We start from the raw sequence: 27,935 nt of genomic DNA, 5'->3' as shown, positions 1-27,935 counted from the left end.
TAAATTCATCCTATTTTGGGACAACTATGTTCTAAGAAACCTATTTTAGTCAGAAAACTAGATATGTCTTATGAGTCACATGAGATTTGTTGTAAAGTAAATTAAAAGCAGAGATAATTAGAGCCAAAAAAGACAAAATATTTTTTCTGCTAATGTGTATTTCAATAAATAAATACAGGAAAATGTAGAGCTTGTAAAGTGAGCAACAGAAAAAGAAGAAGTCCGCCAACATGCACAATAACCGTGTACAAAAGCTGTGATGTACGAACACGTCAACAAAACATCTCAACAGCTTCCAAAAGGCGCTAAAAGCGTTTTACAGTGCAAACCGTGTCCTCAGTCATACGTCTCTGGGTTAAAGCAGTTTTTGTTTCTGATCGGTGAGGATACATTCAGCTGGCGGCTCCACTAACTACATCATCAATAACACTGAAGAGACGAGCCATCGGGTCTCCTGGACCGAGGAAAAACTTCACAACTTACACACAACACTGATGAAAAACAAACTTTGATCGATGAAAAGTACAGACAAATCTGATCAATAACAGCTGACGGGTGAGCTAACTGGTTACCCGATTAGCAGGTAAAAAAACCATGAAGACAAAACATTTTTTTTAGCACAGAAGCTGTGAAGTTTCCAGTGGACAGGTGAGAACAGCGTAAAGCTTCAGTGTGGCGGTTTGGAGGGGAAAATGTTCAAATAAGAACAAAGTGAAAAGAGAAGAAAGTTCCACACAGATTTAAGGCTTCAGGAGCACAAGGAGAAAATCGATTCACTTATTTTACATTTACAAACCGTTCAGTTCAGCAGTTTTCCCTTTAAAATCTGTTATTTTTCATTTAAATTCAAGTTTGGAACTGAAGTCAGTTGTTTAAAGTCAGAGACTGAGAATAAAAGCAAACATGTTTGTCATGTTGGAGTTAAAATATTTGCTTTTAGTTTTATTTAAACTTTTTTTTTTTTTTGCAGTTGTCAATTACGATTTTAGTTGTTTGAAATAAATCCACATATATTTAACTTCATTTAAAAAAAGCAAGTAAATGAATCAGTTTTCTTAGTAAATAAAAAAATAAAACAATATCAGAATTATCTTTCACCAAGATTATTTTAAAAATAAAGTCAAATTAAGTACTCATGTTAAATTTTGAGCAAGTTATCTGACCAAACTGTCAAAACAAGAATTTTAAATATGAGTAATATTTTGCAAATGTAACTACAGTTGCAGTATTTTATTCTAAAATTTTAATGTAAAAAAAATGAAAAACCTGCTTATTGACTGTTTAGTGATACAAATGTGAACAAAAAAAATTTATTTTTCCTCAAAGTTATAATTTTACAAATCAAATTCCTTATTGAGAATTTATTCCCAATTTGACATTTTCAGCTTTATTACAACTCTCATGAGATTAAAGAGTAAATGCAAAACATGTATTAGTTCTAACAGAGGATAAAGTTCGATTTTGACTCAGATGTTTTGTGTTTGTGGTGATAAAATTGTAGATCCCACATGATCGACCGTCAGCCGAACGCGGTGAAGGAGATTAGAAAAGAGGAGCTGTGTGACGCGTCGCTCGGCAACAGACGACGGTCTTTAAAAGCACAACCTTCAGTCAAGGCGTCTCAGTGAGTAAAGCAGCAGATATTTACAAGAAAAAACAAACATTCATTTCCCTCTTCCTCCTGGTCAGAGTTGGGCCAATGCCTGTTCACGCTGAGGTCACACGGTCCGTTTCCATGGAGACGACGTCGGGCTCGGCAGGGCGTCGGACAGAAGAGGAGGCACTTCCTGAATGGCTGGTTTGTCTGTGGAGCGTCTCTGCGCCTCCGTCGTCTCCTGAGTGAAGCTGGCGATTGACTGCAGGTCTCCGTCCGGCCACCAGGGGGCGCTGCTGTTTCAGTGGCCTGATGGTGGAGGCACTTTGTAAAGATGCTCTGGGGGGGAATCCAGCTCTGTTATGTCATCAGGATGGGCTTCTGCCTCACCTCCAGGATGTCTGCCACACAAACACAAAGAGCAGAGCTGGAAACGTCTCAGCTTTCAGGAAACAAGTCCAGCTTTTACAGCCGAACACGGTTCTGTTGATCAGAGGGTGAATTTTTGTGGCAGAAATACTTAGATTTGTCGATTCCTCTCCCCCAACCATTTTATAACATCTTACAAGTCAGTGAACATCAGAAACAATTAGTTTTATTGAATGTTTAACAATCTGAAATGAATATGTCAATGATGGCCTACGTAATTACTTTTTAGCTATCGTTTTATTTTGAGGCACACGAAAGAAAAAAATACATATTATACTCCTTAATAGGTAAAAAAGGAGCAAAACTATATATAATATATATACATCCACATATGCACAAATATATAAATGGAGTAGAGACAAGAAATTGATCCATTCAATTAATGTTTTATATAATAATACAGTATTTAGACATAAAAATGCATCCAGCTTGAGAAGGATTGGGGAGAGTTTTGCGGTTGCCACTGTAATTTCATATGTAGTAATTTGAATTATGTACAAATATGTTTTTTCATGATGCATTTCTTGTTAAACTCTGATGCCACTCATAACGTCACGACCAAATCAATCTTTTAATTATTATACATACTGATGAATTATAAAATATATTATGTGTGCTACTCAATTATGAATAAATTATATTTAATCATTTTATTAAGGTATTAAATACGATAATCTATTAGACTATCATGTAAATATCTGTTACAGCACAGAGTCTTTCCAAACAGAGTGAAATATCTGAAGCTAAGAGTTTCACTTTTTAGATTGAAAATAAAAAAGTTTTTATTAGAATTAGCAGAGAAGCCGCTTTGTTTCTCCTGCTGTGGCGGCTCTCCGCCTGCAGGTGGCAGTGTGTTGCAGCGCTCTGACCTGTGGTGATGCGGTGCAGCGGCAGCGTGACGTAGGTCAGGTGCGAGTAGAGCAGGAAGTAATCCTCGGCCCGGTTCAGCTTGAGCCAGGAGCCGACCAGTGAGCGGCCGGTTCCAGACAGCGAGCGCGAGCGAAGGTTGGTGGCCGCGTGAATATCTGAGGAGACGGTCAGTGATGTCACAGTGCAAACGCTCTATAACCACTAACCCAGAACCAGAGCTGAAATCTGGCTGAATAAATCACCAGGAAATAAAAACCGGTGAGTTCACCTTCGTCGTCCTCCTCCCTGAAGAACTCCTCGCTGTCGTTGGCGGAGTGAGACTTCTTCATCTCTGCAATCCTGTTTCTGGGAACTTTTCTCCTCAGCGACGGAGAGAAGAATGACGGACGGTTCCTCTCCGGGGTCGGAGGCGTGCTGAACGACGTCACCTGACAACAACAGCCACGTTTACAATTGTGCAAAATTTTTGCATAATTTTGGCTTAATTACGGCTTTGTCTGTGGCGCAAATTATGTTTTTTGTCTGTATATTTTAGGTAATGTTTAATCAATAACTAAATTAGTTGGTGATTATTTAAATGATAGATTAACCACGATCAATTATTTTGTTTGTAATTAACTGAAGACAAAAAGATTCTCTTCCTTTTGATCTCAGGCTGTAAACCAGACATGATTTTAAGCATCAGATTGTAGAATAATACATAATTCATCCGGCTGCATTCATTATGGATGGTGACCTGGTTTCATCATAAAGCTTCTCGTTGCTCTACTGGACTTTCTCTCTGCGGCGCCACCAGCTGGTTTTTAGCCTCACCCTCTCGTGCATCGGGGACACCTGGTCCTCCTCCGTGTTGCAGGGAGACGTGTCGCCTGTTGGCACCCGGCTGACGGCCATCTCAGCGTGACCTTTGCCCTGTGGCCCCTTCATCCTCACAAACTCCATGTTGTTGTACTTGTAGAAGCCAAAAGACATCCGCTGGGCCATCTTAGCAGCGACGCTCACCTGCAACAACCATACACACATAAACACTGCGAAGGACTGCAAATGAGTTTATTGTACTGGAATTAAATATTTAAAGGAGACCTATTATGCAAAACTTACATTTTGAAAGTTTTTGTACTTCCATTTGCATATGGACCTAACCTACGCCTGTTCAAGGAAGCTTAATAGGTCACCTTTAACATGACACTTTGCATGAAGCAGCTGCAGCTACATGCAGGTTTTAGCAGAGTGTTTGGGTTCTGGTTCTGACCCGGTTGTCGTAAACCTTCCTGAGCGCCTCGTAGCGGATGGAGCCCTGGAAGATGACGCCCTGGAAGGTGTTGCTCTTATCGCTCGCCACCAGCTCCACACACACCATCTCGCCCTCGCCCACAGTCATATCGCTGAACACCTACACAGGCGGAGAGCAGAGCTACATCCAGAGCATCAAAACAATGGATCTCTGACTCCTCCAGCAAAAAAGGTTGTTAAATAAGGAGCTCAGTGCTAAATAGAGTGAAAAGGTCAGAGGTCACGCTTCAATACAGCAGCAACTGGCTGGTCATAGGATCAGAGAGGCGTCTCTACCTCTTCAAAGTTGTCGATCATAAAGAAGATGTTGGGGTAGCTCATCTTGGACTCCTCTCCTTTGATGTCCATGGCGTGTTTACTGGGAGAGGCGAAAACTTCCTGGAGGAGAAAGTTGGAAAAGATGAGAGAAAGTCGAGGAAAGTTCCTGGTGGCGGCGCTGATTTCCTACCTGACATTTCTTCTTATGGATGTGGATGTCTCCGGCGTCTGAGCGCGTGCAGACGGCACACGTCACCACGTAATCCAGCTGGGGGAAAATGGAGAACTCAGGTTAGTTCATCCATCAGTGTAGGAACAGTGAGACATTCATGAAAAACTGTTTGCTAAAATCTACCAGATTATCTCTACTGCAGGTTGAGTGGTGATGATCATGGTTTGATTCGTTCGTTTCTGCAGCTTTTTAACAGGGATAAAAATCACTCCAAAAGCTGTGTAAAACATAAACTTCAGCTCTGATGTTTGAAACATAAAAGCTGGATAAAAATGAGCAATCAAAGAATGGAAAAACTAAAACATAACCATCTTATCAAATTTAATCTTTAATTTGAATAAAAATGGTTTAAAAAGCCAAAAACCAGGAGCAGTTGACTGAAGACAGACTTCCATTCTGAGCTCAAAGATAAACGCTGTTGTTGTCTCTTTGTGTCGCCCTATTTGGTGAGAATTCAGCAGATTTACCTTCTGCAGGATCAGATTCAGGTAGACGCTCTCCTCCCAGTCGATGTCTGGGTCACCGAGACCCGGAAGCTTCTTGGAGTCCCTCCTGTAGACCTCCACCTCCACCTAAAAACACAAAATGTAGTAATCAGATGTTCCTTGTAGTAGAATCTGATAACTCTGTAGGATTAAAGAGTATTTAATGTTTATTTGCTTCTAATCCTTCCTTTCGATCCCCAGGTGTGAGACGTTTCATGCTTTTGTTTTTTCTTCCTGTCGGATGCTCTTCAGGGAGACCCCAAGTCTCCAAATGCCAGGAATCGTATCGCTCACAGACCTTTTAGAGAGCCAGAATGGTCGCCATGACGACGCCCGTTTGTATGTGCAGAGCTGATATGATGAAAAAGCTTCATGGAGGAAACAAGACAACTAGTTGACAATAAAGTCTTTGTTCTTGTTGGTGGAAAAAAACTTTAAAAATGTTGATTTTTGACCGACTGAGGTTCATGTTTCCTAAAAGGGAAGTGAGGAGAGGCGCCGATCTTCATTTAGTATTTGGATGTCAAATACTAAGATCATCCCAGAAACGCTTCATGCGACTGTCATGGAAAGTTTGACTCTTTTACTACATTTTTAAAGACCAAATTAAACATAAAACTCTTTGAAAGAAACAGCAAAAACATTAAAACAAGAAAATGTAAATGAACAAAACAATTTTTAATGAAACCTGATACTGAACCAGATGTACTGTTGAAACAAAAGTCATATTTATACCAGCAAAATAAAAAAACAACCTCCAACAGGACAGGAATATGACAATTTATATATATATATATATATATATATATATATATATATATATATATATATATATATATTCTTAAAAGAAGTGGACCAAAAACTAAAATATTCAAAACGAGGATCTCGCGCTACTTATGCAAAAGTTTGATTTGCAAAATAATATTTAAGGCCCTCTAAGATAATTTCTGTACAATAATATAGTGATTTAGATTCAAATGTCATTTGAAATACAAAAAATAAAAGTTGTTTTGACTACTATACCCTGATTAAATGATGACTTGATCAGTTTTGTAGACAAAAACCAAATGGTAAAGGATGCTAATTGTTTGTTTCAACATGATCAGCTGCTCCAGGTTTAAGATTGGCAAGAAATCTGACTTGCTTTCCTCTGCTGGTAAAACTGATAAGAGACTAATTAAAATGAGGATGATGAAAGCAGGATGCAGTGAGGCATGGCGGCTTCATACGCAGAGGAGAAGGTTGATGAACCTGAAAATGCTGGAACAGGAAGAGGACTCAAAAGGGAAATTTACGGTTACGAAATTTAATTTACGGTTAAGATTAACAATGATTAAGGTAACGACTGGAAAAACCAGATCATGTGGTTGGAGGATTTCCTGATCTGTCTTGGAATCTAACCAGGACAGAAACATCACGGCAGAGCCAGAATAATACCAGAGATCTACCAGGAAGAGACTGAGAGAAACTCTACGGAGGAAAACACCTGATGGAAATAAATGCATGAAGATCCAAATTCTTTCATTTGCTTAAGAGGGACATTGTGCGCTGAACATTTTGAACAACATCAACGTAAATGCATGTTGCATTTACGTTGATGTAAATGCAACGTAAATGCAACAAAATCAACTGTTGGCCCCTTTCCACTGATAAAATGTTATATATACTGTTCCGTTTTGAAGTTATAAATGTTGTTTTAGTACGTGTACAAGAAAAAGGGGAGAGAGCCTGTCCTTTCATGTTGTTTTCAGATACTACAACGTAGTAAGTTTTTTGTTGTTCAAAACAAAACTTTATTAAACGGTAGAAATAGGCACCGTTAGTGTCCGTTAGTGTAAGTTACTGTTGAAATCTTTCATGTATGGTTGCATTGCCGGTATGTATTAAGTTTGTGACTTTGTAACATTGTTTCTGTTTAGCGATGGCGCTCTAATGTGTTGTTTTAAGGTAGAGTATGTTTATGTTAATTAGATGCGAGGTTATCGTGAGGTTATCGGGTGCGCAGTTGGTAGCCTAGATGTACGCATATAGATGTGATGATCGGTGGAAGTTGAATGTAGTGTATTTTATGCTGCATATGATCGCATATCTACTGTATTTTTTGTCTTGATTTCAGTTTTACCCTTTTTATTGTCATTAAACCTGCTGACAACGTCCTTCGGTCTTCAGAGTCGTGACATGAGAAAGGCGTTAGAAAGCCTTTGCATCAGACATGCACCAGTAACGGCACAGTAAAACGGCAGCGTCCTCGCCGAAGAAGATAACGCAGTTGTTGAAGCTAGAGTGAAGCAGACTACTACGCCTTAACGCAGCACGGCATACAGCAGTGATCCTGCGAACGTCACCTAGTCAACTTCGCCATGTCTAACAAGACGTCATCCCTTAAGACCCGGTCCGAGGCTTCCAGTTTCTCCTCTACAAGCTCTGCAGCAGCCAAGGCAAGAGCAAAGGCGGAGGCAGCCAAAGCCCGTCTCAGTTTTGCAGCTAAAGAAATTAACTTAAAAGTAGAAAAAGCCAAAATTGAGGCATCTATTGAATTTCTACAACAAGAAAAGGATGTAGCTTCAGCTATTGCAGAAGCGGAGGCATTAGAAGCAGCTGTTGCCACACAGATAGAAGCACGCAGCAACCCATGTTCTTCATTAACAGATGACCGTACTGAGCAATATGTCATCAGCCAAGCTAAATTTGTAAAAGAAGAGGAAAATACTGATTTTCAGCAAGCAGAAGAGGAAAATGTACTTCAAAATAAACCAGAGTTCACTAGCAAAGAGTTATTACACTCTGAAAAAGATGATTCACGGCAAGTTCCAGTCTGTCCTTCCTGTTATCTCGACAACCCCCAAACCCCCCCAGTCATTACCAGGTCTCCACATACTAATAAAGATTTCAGACCCAACTGGTCAAATCACATAGAAGAATCTAACTTCTACAATGCTAGACCCCCACGCCAAGAGTCTCGAGACTCTAATGTAAGTGATTTTATTAGATAGTTTACTCGTCGTGAAATAGTAACAACAGGACTTCTCCAGTTCAATGACAAGCCTCAAAACTTCAGAGCTTGGAAACGCTCCTTTGAAAATGCCATAAGGGGTTTGGATCTAACAGCAAGTGAGGAGATGGACTTGATGTTAAAGTGGCTTGGCAAAGAATCTGCTGAGCAGGTGGAGCAAATTAGGACTATACACATCAATAACCCAGTCAATGGCCTCAACATGATCTGGAGCAGACTTGAACAATGTTATGGTTCGGCTGAAGTGATTGAAGATGCACTTTTTAAAAGAATTGATGCATTTCCAAAAATTACGCCCAAAGACTACACAAAACTGAGGAAGTTTAGTGACCTGCTCATGGAAATGCAGTGTGCTAAAGAAGAAGGAGACCTCCCTGGTTTGGCTTTTCTGGATACAGCAAGAGGAGTAAATCCTATTGTCCAAAAACTTCCTTTCTACTTGCAGGAAAAATGGATTACAGTAGGAACTAACTACAAACGCACAAGAGGTGTGCCGTTTCCACCATTTAATGTGTTCGTGAACTTTGTCACACAAGAAGCGGATGCTAAAAATGATCCCAGCTTTAACTTCGTGTCATTGCTTGATGTTTCCAAATCAGACAAGCCACCTTGGAGAACAAACAGACAAAAAGAGATTTCAGTGCACAAAACTGATGTTGTCTCTTACTCAAATGCAGATAAGCATAGATCTGAGAACAAAGCTGTGGATAGTGACAGGATTTGCCCCATTCACAAAAACCTCACTCTCTCTCAAAATGCAGGACATTTCGTATGAAAACACTGGACGATAGGAAAATGTTCTTAAAGGAGAACAATTTTTGTTTCAAATGCTGTGCCTCATCTTCACACATCGCAAAAGACTGTAAAGTCAAGGTACAGTGTTCTGAGTGCAACAATGAGAAACACTGCACTGCTCTCCACCCAGGGCCAGCTCCCTGGCTAAGAGAAACTGAACCTGCAGTAGAGCATGGCGGGGAGCCTGACTCCACAGAACTAGAAGAGATAACTTCCAACTGCACACAGGTTTGTGGCATGAATAAAGCAAGAAGATCATGCTCTAAAATCTGTCTTGTTAAAGTGTATCCAGCAGGCAACCCACAACAAGCAGTAAGGCTCTATGCTATCCATGACGAACAAAGTAACAGATCTTTAGCACGTCCTGAATTCTTTGAAGTATTTAATGACTGTGGACCCAGTTCCCCTTACTCACTTAGGACATGTGCTGGAACTAAAAGTACAATGGGAAGGAGAGCTACAGGTTATGTAGTGGAAGCCTTGGATGGCTCAGTCCACATTCCACTGCCTACTCTTATTGAATGCAAAGGCATCCCAAATGACAGAGATGAGATACCCACACCCAGTGCAGCTATGCATCACAGACATCTGAAGTCAGTAGCTCACCTCATCCCTGAACTGGACTCTAAAGCCCCTATCTTAATTCTCCTTGGACGGGACATTATTAGAGTTCACAAAGTCCGTAAACAGATAAGTGGACCTAACAACGCACCCTATGCACAAAAATTGGACCTCGGATGGGTCATAGTAGGAAACGTGTGTGTTGGTGATGTTCACAAAACCCTTGCAGTAAAGACTCTGTTCACAAATGCCACTGAGAAGGGTCGTCCTACAATGTTTGAACCGTGCCCCAATGTTTTCAATATAAAAGAGAGACATTGTGAGATTCAAGTTCCATTCAACTTCAGCACCCAGTTTGTGGACAGCGCTTGTGAACCAGACCACTTAGGATGTAATGTATTCAAACAAACCAGGCATGACAATTACATCTCACCTTCCATTCAAGACAAAGTCTTCTTGAAGATAATGAAAGAAGGACTAACAAAAGACAATGACAATAGCTGGACAGCACCTTTACCTTTCAAACTACCGCGCCAAAAGCTCCCTAACAACAGACCGCAGGCCCTGAAGCGACTGATGTCACTTGTTCGTAATTTAAAAAAAAATGAGGAAATGAAGGAACACTTTGTGACTTTCATGGACAAAGTATTCAAAAACAAACATGCAGAAATTGCCCCTCCACTAAAAGATGGAGAGGAATGCTGGTATCTGCCACTATTCGGTGTTTACCACCCCCGTAAACCCAAACAGATCAGGGTCGTCTTTGACAGCAGCGCCAAATACGAGAATGTATCACTGAATGATGTGTTGTTAACAGGACCTGATCTTAACAACTCTCTGCTAGGTGTTTTAATGCGCTTCAGAAAAGAAGCTGTAGCCTTTACAGCAGACATTGAACAGATGTTTTACTGTTTCAACGTTCATGAGCAAGACAGGAACTACTTGCGCTTTCTGTGGTTCCGCGACAATGACATTTCCAAAGATATTGTGGAGTATAGGATGAGAGTCCATGTCTTTGGAAATAGCCCATCACCAGCAGTGGCAATATATGGCTTGCATCAGTCCGTTCTACACAGCGATTCGGACAGTGATCCAGAGGTGATACAGTTTGTCACACGGGACTTTTACGTCGACGATGGACTCAAATCTCTTCCCACCATTGAAATGGCTGTGTCCCTACTCCAAAGAACCCGTGACACACTTGCAAAGTCAAATCTCAGACTGCACAAAATAGCAGCCAACAGAAAGGAAGTGTTAGAGGCATTCCCTACACCAGATCATGCTAAAGATCTAAAAAACCTGGATTTTGAAGCTGATTCATTCCCAATGCAACGCAGCCTGGGCCTCCTTTGGGACCTAGGTAGAGACTGCTTCACCTTTCAAATACCAGATGAGAAAAAGCCCTTCACAAGAAGAGGTGTGTTATCAACAATTAACACCCTTTATGATCCATTAGGTTTTGTAGCGCCTATCACTATACAGGGAAAGTCTATTCTACGTGAACTCACAGTTGAAAATGGAGACTGGGATGCTCCATTACCTCCAGAAAAGGAAGAGTCCTGGACTCTCTGGAAGGACTCGCTTAAACAACTATCTAACCTGATTATTCCTAGAACATACACAGACATTTCTCCCTCAACAGCCACAAAAAAAGAGTTGTGCGTTTTTTCGGACGCCTCTACTAAAGCAATAGCAGCAGTGGCTTATCTAAGATTGACAGATGCAGAGAAAAACTGTGAAGTAGGGTTTATTATGGGCAAGGCGAAGCTTGCACCACGCCCAGATCACACCATACCAAGACTAGAGCTTAGCGCTGCAGTATTGGCAGTACAGCTTGCAGATCTAATCACAGATGAACTTGACCTCGAACTAGACTGCACTATATTCTACACAGACAGTAAAGTAGTCTTAGGTTATATCTACAATGAAACTAGGAGATTTTATGTCTATGTCAGTAACCGTATAACTAGGATCCGCAAATCTTCTCAACCAAGCCAGTGGCATTATGTAGCTAGTAGTCAGAACCCAGCGGATCACGCCACTCGTTCTGTTCCTACATACCAGTTGCCCTTTTGTAACTGGTTCACTGGCCCCAGCTTCTTACTCCAACTCCAAGAGTTTCCAAATGACTCCTACGATCTTGTGGACCCTAACATGGACTCAGATGTTAGACCTCATGTAACTACTCTCCAAACTACAACTTCAACCAGGCAACTTGGTTCTGAAAGATTCAGTAAGTTTTCTACTTGGAGATCACTTACCCGTGCTCTTTCAAGACTACTACATGTCGTCCACAACTTCAAATCACCACCAAATACAAACAATCACTGCAGTGGTTGGCATTACTGTGAGATAGGACTCACTGTGGATGAGTTTAAACAAGCTCAAAATATTGTGATTCGAGCAGTACAACAGGATGTGTACTCTGAAGAGATCAAGTGTGTACAAAAGCATGAGAACTTACCCAAAAACAGTCTTCTTAAGAACTTAGACCCTTACCTGGATGAAAATGAACTCCTCAGAGTAGGTGGTCGTATCACTGACTCAAACTTGACTCATGGTGAAAAGAACCCACTTCTAGTTCCAGGCCACCACCATGTTGCAGTTCTTCTCATAAAGCACTATCACAGTCAAGTTCATCATCAAGGTCGCTTGTTCACAGAAGGAGCTATACGCTCTGCAGGATGGTGGATAGTGGGTGGCAAAAGAAAGGTGAGCACAATCATTTACAATTGTGTAACCTGCAAAAGACTTAGGGCTCCCTTGAGCACACAAAAAATGTCAAACCTCCCTCCAGACCGTCTTGCAACGGACCCTCCATTTACCAATGTTGGCTTAGATGTGTTCGGCCCATGGTTTGTGTCTTACCGACGTACCAGAGGAAGTGTGAACCAAAACAAAAGGTGGGCTGTCATTTTTACATGCCTGAGCATTAGGGCAGTTCACATCGAGGTGATAGACTCACTCGACACATCTAGCTTTATTAATGCATTTAGACGGTTTCTGGCTATAAGAGGACCTGTAAAAACTATTCGTTCTGATCGGGGTACTAATTTTGTCAGTGCATGTAAGGAACTGAAAATCCCCTCAAACTTGGATAATGTAGCTCTACAGACCTATTTAAAGGAAAATGGATGTACTTGGACTTTCAATCCACCGCATGCTTCCCATTTTGGCGGGTCATGGGAAAGAATGATAGGCCTGGCCCGGAGAATTTTAGACTCTATGTTTTTCAAACTCAAGACCACAAAACTCACTGATGACGTTCTCATCACCTTCATGGCAGAGGTGTCAGCTATTATAAATGCAAGACCTCTTGTCCCAGTCTCTTCAGATTCAAGTGACCCTTTCATCTTGACTCCAGCTACTCTTCTTACGCAGAAAGTTATCCCTCTTCAGGCTCCAGCTGGCAACTTTACAGCTTCGGACATTTACAGACACCAGTGGCGTCAAGTGCAGCACCTGTCAAATGTCTTCTGGGACAAGTGGAAGAAAGAATTTCTTCCTACTCTCCAGCCACGTCGCAAGTGGCAATCCAACCAACTTAATGTGATTTTAGGAAGTGTCGTCGTACTCAAAGACAGTCAAGTACCAAGAAATGAATGGCCTCTTGGACTTATAACTCAGGTGTTTCCAAGTAAAGATGATAGAGTACGTAAAGTAGAAGTTAAGGTAGCCAAAGCAGATGGTTTAAAAAAGTTTGTAAGACCTATCTCAGAAATTGTAGTTTTGGTTCCTTCATAAGATATTTTTTTGCAAAAACCCAATTTGTGGCGTTTATTCACGCCAGACGGGGAGTGTTCCGTTTTGAAGTTATAAATGTTGTTTTAGTACGTGTACAAGAAAAAGGGGAGAGAGCCTGTCCTTTCATGTTGTTTTCAGATACTACAACGTAGTAAGTTTTTTGTTGTTCAAAACAAAACTTTATTAAACGGTAGAAATAGGCACCGTTAGTGTCCGTTAGTGTAAGTTACTGTTGAAATCTTTCATGTATGGTTGCATTGCCGGTATGTATTAAGTTTGTGACTTTGTAACATTGTTTCTGTTTAGCGATGGCGCTCTAATGTGTTGTTTTAAGGTAGAGTATGTTTATGTTAATTAGATGCGAGGTTATCGTGAGGTTATCGGGTGCGCAGTTGGTAGCCTAGATGTACGCATATAGATGTGATGATCGGTGGAAGTTGAATGTAGTGTATTTTATGCTGCATATGATCGCATATCTACTGTATTTTTTGTCTTGATTTCAGTTTTACCCTTTTTATTGTCATTAAACCTGCTGACAACGTCCTTCGGTCTTCAGAGTCGTGACATGAGAAAGGCGTTAGAAAGCCTTTGCATCAGACATGCACCAGTAACGGCACATATACAGTAAATCCCTCTTGCTTACATGAGGTAGTGTTATTATAGATAGAAAAAGGAGGAGTACACTCAGAATTTTATAGAAAAAAATAAAACGTGAAAATTTCTAAGTTTTAAAATTCAAAATTTTTCCATATGTGGAGTTAAACATTTCTTAGTTTTTAATCTCAAAATTTCTGAGTTTTTGCAGGAAATCCTCCCCCCCATATCTACAATGACCCTAATACACTGTCCTACTTACAAGCCCTTTTCCAGCGCTGACATTTCTCGGTTTTCCTTTGGAGTTTAGGAAATAGAATTAAAAATAATCTCTTCATATGGTCACAATCACCATATTTTAAGTCACAACGACACACACCGAACTGAAAGTGTTTTGTTGGTACCATCATAGTATTTGACTCGTTTGCTACATTTGCTTTACCAATACGGTTTGTCTGAAACTAATATGGCTGCGACGGAGTGCGCTGTTCTAAATTTAGCATTTTGATGTCACTCGTGACCAGCGGCAATGGTCAGGTTTTCAAATTTAAATATCCTTTTTTCATCCCAAAGGGAAATTAAATGGTGTCGCGACTCATAAATTCAGATTCAACTGCTAAACGTTGTTTTTAATTATACATTGATTTTATTCGAAAGCGTCTTTTAAATACACCTTCAACCCTGACTGAGTTCAGAAACTTTTTGCTAAACTCACACTCTTTCAGGTATTTCTTCCGGGTGGTTCAGGAGAACCGTCACGTTTAAATCTCTCAGCGCGTAAATAAAGCGGCGGGTGAATCCAGAGGGTAAGTTCTGGAGGTTCGGCCCGGTTTTAAAGCTGTGACGCTGCTGCAGTAGCAGTCAGCAGTTCCTCTGTCTGAGGAGGAGGATATGTGTTACGCTGAGCTGGACTCTAAGGCAGTAACCATGGCAACCGGAGATTGAGGGGCACGTGGGACAAACTACAAAAGGCGGACAGAGTCTGCGCTCTCCAAATGTAATTATAAAAAGAGAAAAAGGACAAAGCTTTCACAGACACTCAGAGTAGGGAGTGATGTTAAATATGAATATGCTGGAAATAAACAATAATTTACATGTTGAAACACAGAGATTGAAACTATAAGAGCCTCCAAAATGAAAAGGAATTAATATTTAAATAAATTGTGACCGATATTCCAGTCCTTCATTAGTTTGTGTATTTAGATGTTTTGTTGAAGTCATATATAAAGGTAAATTGTTGAGATGAAAGCTACGGAAGCGCATTGCTATCACGCAAGAAAAAAAAAATTCAAGCGCTATCACGTTATAACGTGATACGTATCTTGTTAAAACGTGATACATATCACGTTAAAACGTGATACTATCTTGTTAAAACGTGATACATATCACGTTATAACGTGATACTATCTTGTTAAAACGTGATATGTATCTTGTTAAAACGTGATATGTATCTTGTTAAAACGTGATAAGTATCTTGTTAAAACGTGATATGTATCTTGTTAAAACGTGTTATGTATCTTGTTAAAACGTGATATGTATCTTGTTAAAACGTGTTATGTATCTTGTTAAAACGTGATATGTATCTTGTTAAAACGTGTTATGTATCTTGTTAAAACGTGATACGTATCTTGTTAAAACGTGATAATTTATGTCCAGGAAGTGGCGATATTATGCTAGGCTTTTACAGTGGCTAACATGAATTGGTCAGGTTTCCCTTCATGTTTGGTCTACGGATACGGATGCTGCTTTGCACTGTGGTTAAAACCATTAATAGCATGCTACTCTGAGCAGGATCCTAAATAGAACGGGGCTGCACAGAAGGAAACGTCAAGTTGGCTTCCGATTTTAGCTTCTGATTCGGGAAATGGCTAAAGAGCGATTAGAACGGAGGCTCAGATGTATTTGCTGAACATTTTCTGTTCAGATTTCTTTTTTTTTAACAGTACACTTGCTGAACAACGGCAACGGCTGTTCGTAACCAAGCAACCGAAATCAACAGAAGGCTAGATAGTGGCAAAAGACAAAACTAGATCCTGTTAAGCATTCTTCAAAATAAAAGACTTCCTTTCAAGTTAAAATGCATCCCTGTAAACCACAACAGCCAAACAGAAAGGCAGGTGCTCTAGGACAAAAAAATGAAAGAAAACAGAAGGCTAAAATAATAGCAAATATTGTAAATGTGATAGTTCATTTATAATGCATTCCAGATACGAAAAGGTTTTTAAATCTCTCATGTTTGAAGTTTCACAATTCAGATAAAGGTTTCACAAATCACAAACTAGGTTTGAAATATTCTGCCATTGGCGTAGAATAATCTACTCCAGATTTGAAGTGTCGATGTATGTTTGTTTTTAAAGCATATCAGGTGATTTCTTAACACTTGCATATTAAATCTAATTCCATGATTAGTTACTTATTTACAGGGCTGCACAGTGGTGTAGTTGGTAGAGCTGATGCCTTGCAGCAAGAAGGTTCTGGGTTCGATTCCTGGCACGGGTCTTTCTGTATGGAGTTTGCATGTTCTCCCTGTGCATGCGTGGGTTTTCTTCGGGTACTCCGGTTTCCTCCCACAGTCCAAAAACATGACTGTCAGGTTAAATGGCCTCTCCAAATTGTCCCTAGGTGTGTGTGTGTGTTGTTGTGTATCTCTTTGTTGCCCCGCGACAGACTGGCGACCTGTCCAGGGTGTACCTCGTCTCTCGCCCAGAATGTCAGCTGGAGATAGGCACCAACACCCCTCCCGAGCCCACTAACGTACAAGGGTGTAAAGAAAATGGACGGAGTTACTTAATTACAGTCATATGTTAAGTATAATTTAAATGCTTATTATTATTTACTGAATGTAACTTGATTGTACATAATTACAAAAAGGTAATGTGAAAAATAATTAAATTCAAAGCTTTATTTATGATTTATTTTGACAAAAGGGAAGAGAGAGGAAGTCTTTTATTTTGAAGAATGCTTAACAGGATCTAATTTTTTGTCTTTTGCCACTATCTACCCTTCTGTTTATTTTGGTTGCTTGGTTACGAACAGCCGTTGCCGTTATGCACCTATTGTACTGTTCAATAAAAATGTTTTACAGAAAATGTTCAGCAAATACATCTGAGCCTCCGTTCTAATCGCTCTTTAGCCATTTCCCGAATGAGAAGCTACAAACGGAAGCCAACTTCAGCTCCGATCCAGACAGTCAGGAACGCCGCCACAGCTAGAGAACCAAACTGACGTTTCCTTCTGTGCAGCCCCGTTCTATTTAGGATCCTGCTCAGAGTAGCATGCTATTAATGGTTTTAACCACAGTGCAAAGCAGCATCCATATCCATGTAGACCAAACATGAAGGGAAACCTGACCAATTCATGTCAGCCACTGTACTAGCCTAGCATAATACCGCCACTTCCTGGACATAGAATTATCACGTTTTAACAAGATACGTATCACGTTTTAACAAGATACGTATCACGTTTTAACAAGATAACTATCACGTTTTAACAAGATACATAACACGTTTTAACAAGATACGTAACACGTTTTAACAAGATACTTATCACGTTTTAACAAGATACTTATCACGTTTTAACAAGATACATATCACGTTTTAACAAGATATGTATCACGTTTTAACAAGATAGAATCACGTTTTAACGTGATATGTATCACGTTTTAACAAGATACGTATCACGTTATAACGTGATAGCGCTTGAATTTTTTTTTTCTTGCGTGATAGCAATGCGCTTCCGTAGAAAGCTGATTAAATTAAGAATTAAATATTTACTCTCACTTTGCTCATTCGTTCAGCATTTCTCCGTCCTCGGAGTCTCATTTCTCTCTGCTGCTGCAGAGAATCCGCCTACAGATCAGGAGATTCTGGTTTTGTTTTGGGAAACGATCCCACTAAGATCTGCAGTGCAGGCTGGACGAAGCCTCCCTGATCAGACAACCAGTGGCTGCTGCCGTGCCCTTCGCCTCAATCCGTGTTATTACATCTGGCCTTTGTGAGGTCTGACCTGCGGATGGAAACGATGGCCGCTGATGGCCTGAAATGGCAAATATAGATTCAATCTGCTGCTGAATGAAAACCCAGACTATTTTCTGCTGTGGTGATTAGATTCAGTCAAAGGCAGGAGAGTGATGCAGAAAATATGACGGAAGTCAAGATGTAAATACTCAATAATGATTCATAACCTGAAAGAAAAGGATTTAAATACCTTAATAAATTGAAGGAGCATGAATTTATACTTTTATATATTTAGTATTTTCATCTAAAAAGAGACTAAAGTGAAGCATAGTTTTTGGACAAAAAGTGTATAATGGTGCATCATTTATCAGGTTTTATGTTCCTGTAGCTGCAAGATTCACAAAGAGGAAGTAGATTTTTATTCCTCCTGCTGGAATCACGGGAGCCGATTAAACGTTTCATATTCAATTAATTAAAAACTGAAATTATGTCCTTGAATTAATACCGTTTTTGCTTTCTAACAACCACTGAATATATCTAATAGCACTCAGATGTTTTCTGTCCTGGACGTCATCAGGAAAAGAATCAGAGAATTTAAAAGGAAACTGATAAAAAAAATCTGGAATGTCGGATTATTTCTCACCTTTTTGGCCTCGCCGTTGTCTGCGCCGACATAGGCGGGCTTCCTGCGGACGTAGAACAGCATGTCGTCCTGCCGTGGCGCCCACTTCTCCATGAAGTAGGTGGAGAACATCCAGGTCCAGAAAACGATGCGGTCATCTTTAAAACAGCCTGGAGACACAAAATGGACGTCATGAGAGCAAAGATGGACGGCTAGCACCAAACAGAAGGTTTTATCACTATCACTTTCATTTAATCCCCAGGAGTTTTTTTTTTAAACATCCAAGACATTATTATTCACCTACAGCTCAGTTACAATAAAAGCACCCTCTGATGCTTTTATTTTTAAAAACAGCTCGTCATCAATAGACGTAAGGTTAAAGGCGTCGGAGACAACAGCCATGTTTTGTGTTTCAGACGATGACCATCTGCTCTTCATCGCCACAGGATGCTCATCACCTTTCAGAGGCCAGAGGCACCGGTCTGGTTACCTGGCAACAGTTGCTAGGAGGCAGGAGGTTGATAAGATGTTAACGTTGCTTATCACTAACCCTGATCAGAGACACAAATTTGTACTTTTATTAAAGAAAATATGACTAGTTGGGGACAAAAGGGGAAAATAATCTGGTTTTCATCACAGCGAAAGCTTTGAATTGATTTTCTTTTGCTTTGAGTTATTTCAATCAATACAAACAAATTTAAAGGAGAAGTATTATTGGAAATGAAACTTGTTAAGATTAAACAACACGTTCAGTAAAATATGTAGAGTGGATAGAAAACAGGATCTTCACCATAAAATTATGTAACATTTTAAATAAACAAATGGTTTTATTAAGTAAAAATACAGAGTTAGTAGTTTTTCCAACATATTTGAGATACGTTTTCTCTTTAAGTAACAATGTTATCATCTTGTTTGTGTGACTTTAGTCATTTTAAGTTAAAATAAACTTGGACGTGTCCTAATTTATTTCTCATCCAAAATTGCATGTTTTAGCTTACATTTGATAGTTTTTACTTTTTATTAAATTACTTTGGGTTATGCAGTATTGTTTTAAACTGATGAATTGCCTGCAGGTGAAAAAAATACAGAACAAAAAAGAGAAAAAATGAAACAAAGATGAAAGAAAACAGTTGTATGAGAATTACATGAGGAACTGACTGTTGTCTCCTCAGTGCCTGGAAAACCTCTAGAGGGCGCCACCATGATCAGATGTCTAATTTTACTCGTTGCTCCAGAGAACCAGTGGAGATGATCCAGATCTCATGACCACAGATGAAACTTTGCTGTTATTCCCAGAAGCATAATCTGGATTACGATGTTTGCATATTTACTGATCCAAACCGTAATCAAAGCTTCTCATTGTGAAAACTGAACCAATCAAACCCAGATATAATCACAGCAGAGCTTTGGTTTTTAATTCAAAATCAAACAGTAAAATGATGGGTAGAGAATAACAGCAGCATGTTGGGATTAAGCTCATTATCTCCGATTTGTTTGACCCTGTTCTGCTCAGATGTTACTGTGATTTAATTAAAGCCAAAGTGTGGGAACCAGGATTTCACCCAACCACCCCTCAGAGGCTGAACTAATGAAAAACAAATGAAGGATTTCACAATTACTGGGGGAAATGGGATGAATTTATATAAACGGAAAGTAAGTAAATGATTTGTATCCAATGTGAAGCTCCAGTCGGTCAGCAGAGGATCAGTCAAAGCTGTTCACACTTTAAAAACAAACACCAGACGACCTCTGACCTCCATTCAGCCACACTTGGCAAGAAGAGATGCTCGGGTCACCAAGAGCTGCAGCTGAACCAAACAGGAAGAACCAGGGGATCAGGAAGGCGGTGCCATGGCAACCACAGGAAGTCATTAACTCAAGGTCACAACGTTAGTCCAGATCTCAGAGCTGAAACCTGCATGAAGCTCAAACACGTTTTACTTTGGTTCTCCAGTCAGGCTGGAACAGAAGTTTGGAATTGAAAGTAAAGTCGGACCAAAGATGTGATCAAGGTTTGGTTTTTGTCTGAGCACCGCTATTCTTATGACTCCACCGCCTCCGAGAAGTCCTGATCTATTTATAGCTGCTGATCCCGCTTTAAAAATACATCAGCTGTGATGAAACCAGGAGCAGCGTCACACGGCCGGGAAAGTGATCTGAATCCAAAAACTGCGGGGTCATATGGTCATGAATAAAATCTATTTTTTCATACCAGATCCGATTTTAATTCATTTTTTTCCCTCTCGCTTACTTTTCTGAGAAAGAAATTACAAGTGACAGAAAGTGGCTTTTATTTCAATCACGACTTCTGTGAGTTGGGTGACTAATATATTTGTTTAATTACAGGCATGCAATCATAATATTAGCAGGAAAAAAGCCACAGTTTTACCAGGACATTTTAAAATGATGAGAAAAACATTTGAATGAAATTTGCTTCTAGAGTCTTGAGGTTCTGACATGAGCTTCTCAGTTTGAGATTCTTTCCTTGAAACAGACTCAGTCATTTAAAACTCCTGCTACTGATAATTTGATTCACGTGTTAAAAGTTTAAATATTTCCTGATCTGTAAAACCGATGCAAAAGTATAGCTTCACTAGATGCTCATTTTATTTTTTCCCCATGTTGGCATTCTTAAAATTAATTCAGTATTCCAATATTATGACTTTATTCTGGTAATATTAAAACTTTATTCTTGTATTATTTAAAGTGAAACCAAAGGAGAGCAATGAAAAAAAATCCAGATCTTCCAAAATTTCGACTAATTCATCAAATCGATTTATCGCCCAGTCCTGCTGACCAGTAGAGCCCCAGCACTTCCTGGTTACTGGAACCAGTTATTGAACCATTAGTCTCCCATATTGTCTCTGTAGATGAGTAAAGTTGAAGTGTGTATCACTTGACCTCCCTGACTAATGTGTATGACCCGTTTGTCATGTGACAGACCCTCAGGGTTCATCTTGTGCTCTCCTTATGTTTCTGATGACATGCTGCAGTTTCCAAAGCAGATCACAGTTCCTCTCTGCAGGAACTTTTATATCGTTTCTCCAAATCAGCAGCAATGAATCCACATTCCCAGTCCGTCCGTTTGGCTCAAACATGCCAGATGAGTTGAGTGTTTTTCTGCTGCTGCTGTTCGTTTGTGTGATGTGACCCAGAAACTTGATGGCGGACGCCCTGGTTTTGAAAACCCGGCTGGAGGAAACGCGAGGCGAGGCCGAGCTGAAGGTTTTCCTGAAACATTTCCTGATTCCTGCAGCTGAATCGCAGGAAAACCACATGAAAGGAGCTGAGAAACAGCTGCAGGTTTTCATGTTTAACAGTTTTAGTGGAGCTCAGACATTTGTTGCAATCGGTTTTGAAGTCGCTCCAGACCTGAGCACAAACCGGAAACAGACAATCGACTTCCTGCTGAGGTCAAACCTGCCCCAACGTGAACCAGGTGTGTCACAGAAAACATTAACATTTCTGCAGAAGCTCAGTCAGTCTGACTCTCTGCGCCTGGTTAAATATTCAGCAGGATTTATTATTCGAGTCGCAGAGCGATCAGCTATTTTTACTGCACAGAAGCAGACGAGCGAGCGTCTGATGTGATTTATTCCCTCCATCAGGGAACAACAAGCTGATGTCAGTATTTATATGCGAGGGTTTATAAAAAGCCCAGCCATTGACGGGCAGCTCTACGTTTCTGCTTCAGGTTTCAACCAGTTGAAGGTGGTTGAAATGTGAGAGAATGCCAGAAAATAAAATGTGTTGTGAAAACATTAACAGTGGAAACTTTACTGATATATAATACCGGTAAAGTTGGCCTAATAACCCAACAGTACTTCCTCTTTACCTTCTTGTTCCGGTAATCAGATCCAGCATCACCAACCTGACGCCACAGGCAGCTTTAACTAAATATTTATTATATGTCTGATACTTCTTGATCAGTTATTGATTCTTTACTATTAAACATGGAAACTTAGAAAAAACACAGATGTAGAAAAAGTCTTTAACTTTTCAACATTTGATCACATTAAAAGCCTCAAACTTCAGTGTTTTAAATCAACATTGAGAGATGTTGAAGTGCATCACTGCACTGATTGAAAAATATTTAAAACAGAAGGTGACCAATCAGAATCCTGAATACAAACTAAGGAATATTGGTGATTTAATGGTTGGAGATTTTATGCTCTCTAAGACGCTAAACATGGAAACTAAAGAGTCAAATTATTACAGCCTATGAAAATGATAGTTGTGACTGTGTTGTCATTGTGTGATGCGAGTAAAGGCCTGAGTCACTGTTGGTAATTTGCTTTAAGAGTGCTGAGTCAGCAGCCTGCAGAGGAGCATCCAAGGACATGAGAACACACCAGCTGCTCACTTCCTCAAGTACTAAAGTTCTGCTTTTAAGGCTCAGATCTGCTTCAACTACAAGACTTTAACTAACCCACTCCACATTCACTCCCCTATGAATTATACTCCACTTTATGGCCAGAATGGAGCCTAAATAAATGGATTTATTTCTGGTCTAGTCAAACCTTTTCCAGCCCAGGAAATTAAATGATTTTTTCCACCTTCAGTGAGACAACAGTTTTTATTTTAGTAGGTTTTAGAGATGGATTGAGGCATCTGGTCTTCATGATGTGACTTGGCTTGAGACAAAACAAACATCTTGATTTGGGAAGTATTTCATTGTTTCCGTTTTTTCAAATCAGGCTATGATGGATTAAAGTGAAACCAAAATGAACACAGGTTGTTTCTTAGTATTTTACATTAAAACTAACAATAACAGCCAAGAGAAATTAAACAGGCTTCAATGATTGGCTGCAATTGTCTGGTTTCCTCTGGTGGGCGGAGCTTAAAGCGCTTAGTTACAGCACAGCAGAGAGGGTTGGGTTATTATTACAATAATGCGAATTAACCACACTGCAATGAGGTTCTAATGATGTTGTGCTCTATTGTAATATTTGATCATTTATCAGTAAAAGCACTGAATTCCTGTTTGTAAAAATAGAAATTATTCAAAAAGCCTTTCAAACACTTTACTCTTGAACTATGCTGGCTCATTTACTGAAAATGATTGATTAAACACAGCTGAGACTTTTAATGTTTGGATTTCTTTTAAACTTCCATTTCTGCAACAGAATATATATACATTTGGAAAATTCTCAGACCTTAGACTTTTTAACTGCAGAGTTTAATATATTTCCCCCCAACTACTTTCAGAGACAAAAAAAAAAACAAAACAAAAAACTAATTTTTACATCTAAAAATGGCAGCTCAAAAATTCTCAATAAGAGAAAAGTTAAAATAATCCTGGATGTTTTTGGGACAGCAAAGAAACGAGCTCATAAATTTATGGAGGGACTCAGCAGCTGGAAGTGTTTTTCCTGCAGCGGCGGCGTGACGAGCGCGGCGCGGCGCGGCGAGCTGTGATGAAGTCATTGCTTTTCAAACAGAGCTCTGTTGATTTATGCATCACAGCAAACCAACAGCACCGACTGTCTGCTTCAGGGCCGATAAAACAGGGCAGAAACACCAACAAACTGCACAGCCGTCACTTCTCTATCAGCTGGGGAATGTTTGTGTGAATTCAGGATGATTGGATCAATTCAGAGTCTAACAGGACAGTCTGGCTGCTGCAAACAGCTTCCACTAGCCTGAAAAGACGTTCTGACACTTTACACACATGTTCTTCATGAAGGTGGCCAATAATTAAAGCAGCAGATAAAAAGGTTTTTGTTAGAAAACAAAGATTTTAAATTACAATCCTCACTTTTAATGATGTTATTTTATTACTTCTCATAAAGAAAGTATACAGAAAATCAAAACAAAAACAGAAATGTTTGTTAAAATAAATCTGGAGTTTTTTGTTTTTAAATATGCTCTTTAAGAGAAAACTAATATTTAAAATGTTATTAAATAAACATCTGGTATAGCAATAACTGCCTTATTTAATTATTCTCTGTGTTTAGTCCTTTTTTGATTATGATACTGATCCCCGAGGTTTATTTGCAATATGGTTGCCAATACTGCAGAGCCAATTTCTGCCATTTTGCTCACAGGAACATCTCTTTATATTTTTCTGCGTTGCTGCTAATGACTCTATACAATAAACTCATTCTGAAATATAAAAATAAAACTTTTACTTTTCCCGCAATTACTTCTTTACTTCAGTGTCTTACTATAGTTATTTTTTTTCAAAGTTGGGCAAAGTTTAAATTTGTAAAGCTTCCTCTTTTACCAAGGATCTGAAAACCAGCAGAGCAGAAGAACTCCAGCTACAAAACAAACAGGAACAAACCACAAGATTTTCCATCCAGACCAGTTTAAAGCAGTTATGTTGTATTTAAGTAGACACAGCATGTGTATGTGATCCGTGGATTTTGTTGAATTCAAACAGTGAACATTAACATATTTCGTTTTCAGGTTTGGATACATGAACATTTTAAGGAAGGGTCCATTTTTAAATTTATTTTAGTCGAGTGAAAACTGAGAAGTAAAAAACTCCCAACAAAATTAGCAGATGAGAGAATACTGTAGAGTTTTAATTTAGGTACAAACACATGAAAGCTTCCTCTCACTCTAAATAAAAGCTGCTGACATTGTATTCAGCTTCATTAGTGAAGCAAATTAACATTTTATGGCATAATATGCAAAAAAACATGAATCTTTATGTCACTTAAAGTTCTCTTTCTTTGGGAAACGATCAGTTGTTGTAGGTGCCTCCATCTTGTTACCTGCTGAGATAAACTCCGGCCTGTTTTCATTCTGTTCAATCTAAGAAATTCAATATTTGTGCTTTGATAAAATAAAAAAAATCACTTAATTTTGAACTGCTATTTTATCAAATTAACAAGTCACACCTGTGTTGTTGGTGGTCTGGTACATGTTTTAAGCTATCCTACTCAGTTTTACTTTACAATATCTTGTTTTATATACTTTAACAATAAATTTTATCTTTCATTTGCCAGTCACTTTGCTGCACATACAGAATATCCACACTGAGGGACAATAAAAGAATATCCTCACTTTTAAAATAAAATGGGGCCCATAGTTGAAGTCTCTTAAAAACACTGGTACGGCCCTGCATACAGTCTGAAGCGTAGAAAGTTGGAAACAAAGCTGGACAAAGATAAATGGAACAACAAATAGTGGCACATATAAAGCGACTAGAAGGCTTACGTGGACTCTGATTCCAGAAATAAATCGGATATAAAGCGGCAGACACGCAGCCATCAGCTCCCGCAAACAGCGTCAGGTCCACGGAGGATCAGACTCACCGAGTCCGCTGATCTCCTGTCGGCTGTTGAGTCGGTTCCTCTCGTCGGCGATGGCCTTCAGCATCTGCTGCAGGGAGCCGTCCAGCTCTCCGTTCTCCTCCTCCGCGGGCCCGACAGCCTTACACAAATCGGGGAAGGACGCCATCTCCGAGCTGGGATCATGACAGTCCGGGCTAAAAGCAGCCCACGGTACCGGTTCACGGCAGCTAACTAACGGCTACAAGGAGGACCAGAAAAAGGGGGACACCGGGATATCCCCCGGTTCTCCTTCAAACTTACTCCGGATTAGGTTATATTCTTGGCGCCAAGAGGCCGCTGGAGGTCAGGACCGGTGCGCTGTGCTGCGGTGGCCAAGAACAACAGTAGACAGGTCGGTGTGCTGAGGGAGATCCTGCTACTTCTGTTGTTCAGATCAGCTGGAAACACCCCTCGCACTTCCGGTAACATGAAGGCCTTAAAGAGACAGGACAGCTAAAAGGCGCAGAAACGCAAACTGAACCAAGAGCACGCAGAGGTGTCGCAGACGATTCTGTTACTCCTTAAATCCAGGGACATTGAAGGTTGGGTCCGCCTGAATAAAATAAAAATAAGGAAACTAACTTGTATAAAATCCCTGAAAGACTAAATTATGCAGCTTAATTAATGAATAATAAATGCTAAAGAGGGAAAATTACGTTTGAAAATGTTAAAGTTATTTAAGAAAAATCTAGATTATGTGGAAATAACAGAAAAGCAAATATAATTTTAACCAAGACTTTTCAAAATCAAACTTCTGTGACAAAAAAGTGCTTTAAAACACAAAATACATACTAGAATTTAGAGACCAACTGATTAGTTTTTTAGGCAAACTGTTACAAGAGAAATAGTAGAATTTTTTTTAAGTGCCCGAAACTATATAGTCAATCAAAATTTTGATTTAGACAGCATTTGTAATTATTGTAAAACAACACTAAAGGTAAATATATATATATATATATATACTTATACTTACCTGAGCGAAAGCAAACATATTTTGTTGTTAATTGTTAATAGTTTTTAGCAATATTGGTCACCTGAGTGACCAAGTGACTCGTGTTTCCATCTCCAAAATGGCGGCCACATTGACGTACAACGGAGCCAAGTCAACTGAAATGGGACCAAGAATTAATTTGGACTAAGTTAAGTCCTGGTTCTCACTGTATTAGACTGACAGAGTAATTCTCTTTATAAAATACACAGTAATAAGCAGCTAATTAAAGGGTCACATTCAAACAGCACCAAAGGTAAATTTAAGTTAACCGTTTTGACTCTCCAGCCGTTAGAACAACGGTTAACACCCGTGAAGCTGATGTCAGTTATCTGGATCCTATTGACATATTCCGTCGGTTGGAAACAAAGTCAGTATCTGACCATTGACAATATTCAACGTTACACCACATCAAGCTCCGCCCGCTTGAACTGCACTTCTCCGCAGGCTCAAATGTCCCGGTTTAAACAAGCGCACCCCTAATTTTCCAGACAAAAGATGACGTCATTTGTAATGATCTCCGGACACTGGCAAGGAGAAGGAAAACCTGGACTATATATGTATCATCAAAGCAATTTGTAAACAATTTCCCTCACTGAAGCATGCAAGTTAAAGCGAAATATAGTACTGAAAATGTACAAATATTTATACAAAATAGAATTTATATTTCATCCAGGTGAATAAAATATGGTTACCGGTAGATTTAACTTTGTAATCAAACAGCTAGCTCCTAAACGGAAAATTTAACCTTCATTTATGTGTTAAAGATACTTTTTGAAATTCTGATGTTTACTCTGAAAAATATGGCCGACAGAAAATATCCTGCTTTCCATCCCACTGTACGTTTATATATTTGTCAAGGTAGTTAACAGTTTTCAATAGAAAAACTAGGTAATGGTGACGCCTGGTCATAATAAATCACAAAATATTTTTCTTAGTGATTAGCCACTTAATTTATTCAAGTTATCAGCTGGAGAAGAGTAGAGGAGATTGATTTTACAAACCAAACACAATACATTTTTATAAATCCCACAAGGAACTGACAAATGATCCATTGTGTGGTTTGTTCAGTTTAAATTAATTTCATTAGAAGACACTGTAAATAAAAGCATTTGGACTGATCTATTTTATTAAAGCTGCTAAGCCTCACAACTATGAGCTGAATACTCAAAGGAAAATTATTACAAGAGAACCTGAACACAAAACAAATTTTTAAGT

The 27,935-nt window shown here is 39.4% G+C and overlaps 1 protein-coding gene across 1 annotated transcript; it reads right to left on the bottom strand.

Moving 5' to 3' along the window:
* Nucleotides 1–138: 138 nt before the first annotated feature.
* Nucleotides 139–26,843, bottom strand: kiaa0930. The gene is made up of 11 exons (XM_008400865.3): nt 26,703–26,843; nt 25,712–26,282; nt 18,468–18,616; nt 5,144–5,248; nt 4,635–4,712; nt 4,463–4,564; nt 4,146–4,286; nt 3,707–3,895; nt 3,162–3,321; nt 2,893–3,048; nt 139–1,995 (listed from the first exon to the last, which is right to left on the bottom strand). The coding sequence occupies exons 2-11, from the start codon at nt 25,854–25,856 to the stop codon at nt 1,955–1,957; spliced, it is 1,266 nt and encodes a 421-aa protein (XP_008399087.1). The 5' UTR covers nt 25,857–26,282; nt 26,703–26,843; the 3' UTR covers nt 139–1,954.
* Between the last annotated feature and the right edge of the window lie 1,092 nt (nt 26,844–27,935).

The sequence above is a fragment of the Poecilia reticulata genome, chromosome 23, assembly GCF_904066995.2.
Source record: "Poecilia reticulata chromosome 23, P_reticulata-male-v2, whole genome shotgun sequence".
NCBI lineage: Eukaryota > Metazoa > Chordata > Actinopteri > Cyprinodontiformes > Poeciliidae > Poecilia > Poecilia reticulata.
This window is presented reverse-complemented; position numbering and strand designations above follow the sequence as displayed.

Excerpts from the sequence above, each read along its gene's own strand:
- kiaa0930 (XM_008400865.3), bottom strand. The coding sequence starts at position 25,856 with ATGGCGTCCTTCCCCGATTTGTGTAAGGCTGTCGGGCCCGCGGAGGAG. Across the intron at positions 4,713-5,143 it reads TGAATCTGATCCTGCAGAAG|CTGGATTACGTGGTGACGTG; the intron begins GTAAATCTGCTG and ends ATTTTCCCCCAG. Across the intron at positions 3,049-3,161 it reads CAGGGAGGAGGACGACGAAG|ATATTCACGCGGCCACCAAC; the intron begins GTGAACTCACCG and ends CCGTCTCCTCAG.